Raw genomic sequence first — 6,271 nt, forward strand, 5'->3', positions numbered from 1 at the left:
AAGGAAGGAGGGGGCGGGGCCGTTGCTAGGGGAGGGGCGGCGGGGAATGCGAGGAGAGCAGTCAGTGCCGCTAGGCGCGCTCGGCTCTGCAGCTCCAGCTCCCGCGAAGCCTGTTGCTGCCTTCTCCCGGCCGCCGCTTCCCGCCAGGTGCCCAGGGGCCGGCGGCCCGAGGGGTGCGGCGCGCGGGCAGCCCCCCGCCCTCTTTCTCTCCACGCACACAGGTGGACCCGAGCGTCTCCGAGAGCGCGGACGCTGGAGAGCCTCCCGGTGTGCCCCGGACCGCGCGCCAAGACCCCGGGCGCCGAGTGGCGATGAACGCGACCTTCCTGAACCACAGCGGCCTGGAGGCGGCGGGTGGCTTGGGCGGCGGCGGCGGCGGCGGCGGGGCCGCCGTGGGGAACCGCAGCCACGGGCTGGGCACGTGGCTGGGCTGCTGCCCCGGGGGCGCGCCGCTGTCCGCCAGTGACGGGGTCCCCGCGGGGCTGGCTCCGGATGAGCGCAGCCTGTGGGTGTCGCGCGTGGCGCAGATTGCCGTGCTCTGCGTGTTGTCGCTCACCGTGGTCTTCGGCGTTTTCTTCCTGGGCTGCAACCTGCTCATCAAGTCGGAGAGCATGATTAACTTTCTGATGCAGGAGCGCCGGCCTTCCAAGGACGTGGGCGCTGCCATCCTGGGGCTGTACTGAGCGCCGCCTCGGCCCGCCCTCGTCAGCTTGGCTGGAAGAAGACGGAGAAGGGAGCTCAGGACCCTGGTTCCCCCTCCCCGGGCTCTGCCGCCGCCTCTCGGCGGGCAGCGCGAGGGGCAGCGACGTGCCTCCGGGCGCCCGGGCCCGGGCCACTGCGGGACCTTAGGCGGCGGCGCGGGAAGGGACTTCCACACCCGACTCGGTCCTGCGTGCGGTCCAGCGTTGGGGGGTGGGAGGGTATTGGATGGGGGTTCTTAACTGTTACTTTTAAAGGAAGTTCTGGGCAGGGTGGGAGAGGTTGTGGGATGCACTTGGGGCTGAGGTCACTGGCGTGGGAACTTTGTGTGTACGTAGGTGGGGTGGAGTGGGGGCGAGCTCCGAGCAGCGTGCGGCGGGGCGCCGCTGTTGACGAATCCGAGTCACTGAGCTTGTTGGCTTGATTTCGCGTTTGAGAAGAAATCTTGCAATAAAGCTACAGCCGTCGGGCTTCCCGCGGCTTCCGCCCGCACTCCTGTGGGATGTGTGTGTATGTTGGGGGTGGGGGATGGGCGGGGGTGGGCGGTGTGTAGCCTACTAGCAAGTACTTTAGGCAGGTCACAGGACGCCGGGCCTCAGGACTGGGCAGATGTCAGGGCTGGTCGCGGGCTCCTGAGACCCACTCGGAAGCCGCAGCTGGGGAGGAAAAAAGGTCCTGTTTTCTACGCGGACAGCCAGGGAGGCAGGTCCTGCAGGCTGGCGGGATAGCTGGTGAGATCAATTAAATCCCTGGAAAATTTGAATCTATTCCGTGAGATGGAAAAAAAAAAAAAATCAGTTACTTGAGCCCAAAAGGGAGAAAATAGCAAAAATAATACATCAGGACAGTGGGCAAATAAAATTCAATTAACGTGTGGGCAGCGGTCTAGATCGAGGGAAATTTTAATTGTAGGGCCCAAAGCCCCATGTAAGGGCTTGCTTGACGCTACCCTTGTAGAGGGTAGGTGAGCAGATTCTGAAGATATGTCCTTGCAGCGTGGGGAGGAGAGTTTGGGTGGGGGGAATGTGTGCTTGGGAGAGCGCTTTGTGGTTTGAAGGACCCAGGATGTTTCAAATGGAGCAAATGACCTCCAATGTAGCTGCGTTCAGGGAATTTGGAACCTCCCATTATGAGATGCCCCCTGCTGCCCAGAACCCTGGCACCTCTTATAGGTGCAGAATTTCCTTAAAGCCGTGTTAAGCAGTTAGAACCTTGGCACTCACAGCCAAGGGGGAGTGTGAGTGGCTCTGTTGTCTGCACGTGTCTGGTCTGGGGAAGAACTGAAACTGGGGGGTGGGGGACAGGAGGAGAGAAAGCTGGGCTTTGTAGCTTGTGTATATCCGCCTTAACCTTAGTGCCAACCCCACTCAGGCACCCTGGTGCTTGGAAGATTTGCGGGGAGGGCTCTAGTGGATTTCTCCCCCTCTTCTCTCTTTTGTCATGGGTGGAAGTGAAGGTGAATGAGAAGGAAGGTGGCTGAAGCCTTACTTGGCTTTGGGAAGAGAAGTATAGGGAGCGCCATCTCATGTCTCCAACACTAGTTCCCTACGAGGTTCGGGGGTGTGGTGCACAGCATCTCAACAAAAGCATAGATGGTCACTGACTATGTTTTTGTTTTTGTTTTTGTTTTGCAGTACGCGGGCCTCTCACTGTTGTGGCCTCTCCCTTTGCGGAGCACAGGCTCCGGACGCGCAGGCTTAGCGGCCATGGCTCACGGGCCCAGCCGCTCCGCGGCATGTGGGATCTTCCCGGACCGGGGCATGAACCCGTGTCCCCTGCATCGGCAGGCGGACTCTCAACCACTGCACCACCAGGGAAGCCCGTGATGGTCGCTGATTATGAAGGATTCAGAACCCTCCTGGCTCCTGAGGCCTCCTGTGTAACCAGGATCGTCATCATTAGGGACTTCCCTGGTGATCCAGTGGTTAAGACTCCGCACTGCCAATGCAGGGGGGGCCCGGGTTCCATCCCTCGTTGGGGAACTAGATCCCACATGCATGCCGCAACTAAAAGAGCCCGCGTGCGGCAACTAAGACCCGGCGCAGCCAAATAAATTAATAAATAAATATTTTTTTAAAAAAAGAATCATCATCATTAGGATGTGTCATCTTCCCACCCACACCCACCCCACCACCCCAATCTCAGACCTGGGAAAGTTCATCCAGTTAGGTCAGTCCAGTAAAGGAGAGGGGCCAGAAACTACTTGCAGAGTTAAACCCACAATGTGAAGAATGCTCTGTTGATGGTTTGGGGTGACTTGCAAGTAGCCCAGCTTGATCTGGTGAGAGCAGCCTTGAACAACTGGGGCAACCTGGGGATCTGGCTCTGTGTAGCACAGCTGTCTGGAGCCCGGCTGACCCGACGGCCTGAAGAATGGAGGTCAGAGAGCTGCAGGTGTTCACGTAAAACCCAAATGACAGGAAGAATGGGAGTTTCGGCAGGGACACAGCTTAGACACTGTTTTCTGGCTGAGCAAGTTGGAGCGAACACTACAAGAGCTTCCCTCTAATGAAATGGATCTGCAACTGGGGCAAGAGAAGGGGATTCAAGAGTTAAGTTTCCTGAATTTGCTGAAAAAGGAAAGCCTCAATGGGGAAGCTTTGCAGGATTTTCTCACTGTAAAGAAGAAAAAGGACAATGAAGACATGTACTAACGTGTGTTTGTGCACTCCATCCCATGACTGGCACACCCATGTGGACCAGTATGCACACACAGGCAGGTGCACACAAAGCCAGGCTCAAGCCCCAAAGAGGAAAATAGCAAGTGTGAGTGGGGTCCAGGGAAGGGGCGGAGGGTGAGATCTCTTTTGCAGTCCATCTTAGTTCTTTCAAAGCCCTGATGTCCTGCAATGTGTTTACAGAGCTCTCTTATATAAACATCAGGGGTGGGCACACTTAGTTACCAAAGAGCGAGCGCACGCAGCATAGTGCTTCAGGGGAAAGGCAGGACTAGATCAGAATCCTGAGCCTGGGGCATCGGGCACTGGACCAAGAAAGAGCCTGGTTCTCCAATGCCCTCTCCTCACTCCCCACTCCTGTGCAGGGAGAGATCTTCCAACAAGGGCTGCCTAAGATTCAGGGGCCAAATCTCTGGAGGTCCTGGGTTCAGAAGAGAAGTCCTGGACGCTGGTCTTTAAAATCCTAGCCACCCTGCTTCTTAGCTCTGTGACTCTGGGGAAGTAACTCAATCTCTCTGAGCCTTAGTTTCCTCATCTATAGAATGGAAGCCATAGTACCCATAGCTCCCATGAGACGATGAGTATAAAGTAGCTGACGTAGTGCCTGGCATGTGATAAACAGCCAATGAAGATAATTATTATGATTATCATTATTTTTGTTTAGGTTGTGAACTCTTCCCCAGCAAGATATATTTGGTTCTCTGAAAAGGGATCTTGGACAGAAAAATAGTAACTCGTATTTGCAAAGCATTTTGTAGGTTTCAAAGAACTCTCATAATCAGGAGAAAAATAATGTATTGCGTGTCTAACGAGCAGAGCACTGAGCTCCCATCTTGCTGAGGAAGGTTTCATTACTGCTCCCATTTCACAGGTGAGGTAACTGAGGCTCTAAGAGGTTGTTTGAGGTCACCCAGCCAGGAAGGGGCAGAGCTAGGATTCAGCCCTGCCTGTGACTCCAGCCTTCCCTCCACATGCTCTTGTTTGCTATCCACAACAGCTCGGTGAGTAAGAGCACACACTCTCCCATGAGCCTGTTTATAGGAGAGGAAACTAAGTTTCCATTTACCGGACTTGCCCCTGTTCATCCTTTCAGCGAGTGTCTACTGGGAATCTCCTGTGGGCCAGGTACCGTGCAGGCACTGGGGTGAGCAAGGCGATAGCAGAACTGGAGTCTAGCCCGGCCTGCAGCCCTGGGTACTTGCACTGCTCCTCAGGACCACTAGCCCTCGGGTATTGAGGGTCTCAGGGACTAGGTCAAACCCTCTGCTTCCCTTCCTCTGAGTCAGGGATGGAGTATCTGGGATCATTTGTGCTCTCACTAGCAAGAGGTCCTCTGGAATGGGGGACAGTAGGAAGGGCTTACATCACAACATCCACTTACTTTCCCACTTGTTTGTCTGAATCCAGTTCACACAGAGCCATGCTGGGCTGGCTTCTGGGAGTCGCTCTGCCCAAACTCTCCCCAGACTCCAACTCAGCAGCAGACCAAGAGCAGCCTGGAGTGTTAGGGGAGGTTTAGAAGGGACAGTGAAACCTGAGAAGTGGTGAGCACAGACAAAAAATGGCCACATCCATCATTCCAATGTTGGGGGAAGGGGGTGTGCATGGGGGGGTCGGTGTGTGGGTATGTGTGTGTCACACATTTTTTTTTTTTTTTGGCGGTACGCAGGCCTCTCACTGCTGTGGCCTCTCCCGTTGCGGAGCACAGGCTCTGGACGCGCAGGCTCAGCGGCCATGGCTCACGGGCCCAGCAGCTCCACAGCATGTGGGATCTTCCCGGACTGGGGCACGAACCCGTGTCCCCTGCATCGGCAGGCGGACTCTCAACCACTGCGCCACCAGGGAAGCCCTGGGTCACACATTTTATACCAAGGAATTTGGTGGGATCTCTGAGTAGCATTCCTTGAGTGCCGCCCACGATCCTCTCTTGCCAATCAAGATCTTACCAGGTACATGGGATGTCCAGATCCCCGAACCCAGCTCAGGGCAGGCCAAACCAGGCAAGTGTTCAGGTCTCTGAGATGGCAGCTGGGGCGGGGGTGTGGGGTCCCTATGCTGAGGCAGCATCTGCTTACCCCTGCAGCTCTGTGGTGTGATAGAGCTCCATCACTATACTACCCTCGAGGACCAGAACTGTCTTCTCTGTGTGTGTATTTTCTGTGGTGCCGAGCATGATGCTTTATTCTGTTTAAGAACATCACAAAACTTGGTTGAATTGAAGACACAGCCTCTGCTTTCAAGGGGCATCATGCATCATAGGGATCAAAGACATGTAATGAAATAAACAAAACACAAGGAGGGCAAGTGTTCACTTCAGTCAGATGCAAATAAAATTCCATGGTAATGACTCCCTTTTTAGGTGCTAATATTGCCATTTAGAGAAGATCTTCCACATGCCAGGAATGGTGTGAAGCACTTTTCATATTTTATCTCATAATCCTTTCTATTTTTTTCATAACCCAGATCTAATAATTCCTGCAAGGCAGAGACTGTTCTCATCTCCAACTGAAGAGAACAAGGAATGACTGTTAGGTCATTCCTCTGAAACCACAGTTAAGAATCAATGGAACCAGAGTCCACATTCAAGTCTACCTGAGTTCAAAAGATATTTGGAAAGTGAAGAGCTGGCACATTTTATGATTTTGATTGAAATTTTGATATTAAACCATGCCTTGATTTTTCTGTTTCGTTGTTCAGGATGTGGGGATATTTTGGGGAGCACTTCTCACTTTTCTTTGTTGCAGAATGTGACGGTGACTCCTTAGTCATGAAATAGTACCGCTACTGATGATGAAGATGTTGGTGATGATGGTGAGAAATTAACGACTCCCCACCATCATTAAACAGACTACAAGTTGACAAGAAAAGTTACCCAAAACACTAAAAGTAGAGAG

General features: G+C 53.9%; 1 protein-coding gene across 1 annotated transcript; it reads left to right on the plus strand.

The window, feature by feature from the left end:
- The first annotated feature begins 311 nt into the window (after positions 1–311).
- On the plus strand, positions 312–683 carry RPRML (reprimo like). Its single transcript, XM_007465250.1, has one exon. The coding sequence runs from the start codon at positions 312–314 to the stop codon at positions 681–683; it is 372 nt and encodes a 123-aa protein (XP_007465312.1).
- Positions 684–6,271: the final 5,588 nt, after the last annotated feature.

This window comes from Lipotes vexillifer, unplaced genomic scaffold, assembly GCF_000442215.2.
Source record: "Lipotes vexillifer unplaced genomic scaffold, Lipotes_vexillifer_v1.1 scaffold979, whole genome shotgun sequence".
NCBI lineage: Eukaryota > Metazoa > Chordata > Mammalia > Artiodactyla > Lipotidae > Lipotes > Lipotes vexillifer.

Excerpts from the sequence above, each read along its gene's own strand:
- RPRML (XM_007465250.1), top strand. The coding sequence starts at position 312 with ATGAACGCGACCTTCCTGAACCACAGCGGCCTGGAGGCGGCGGGTGGC.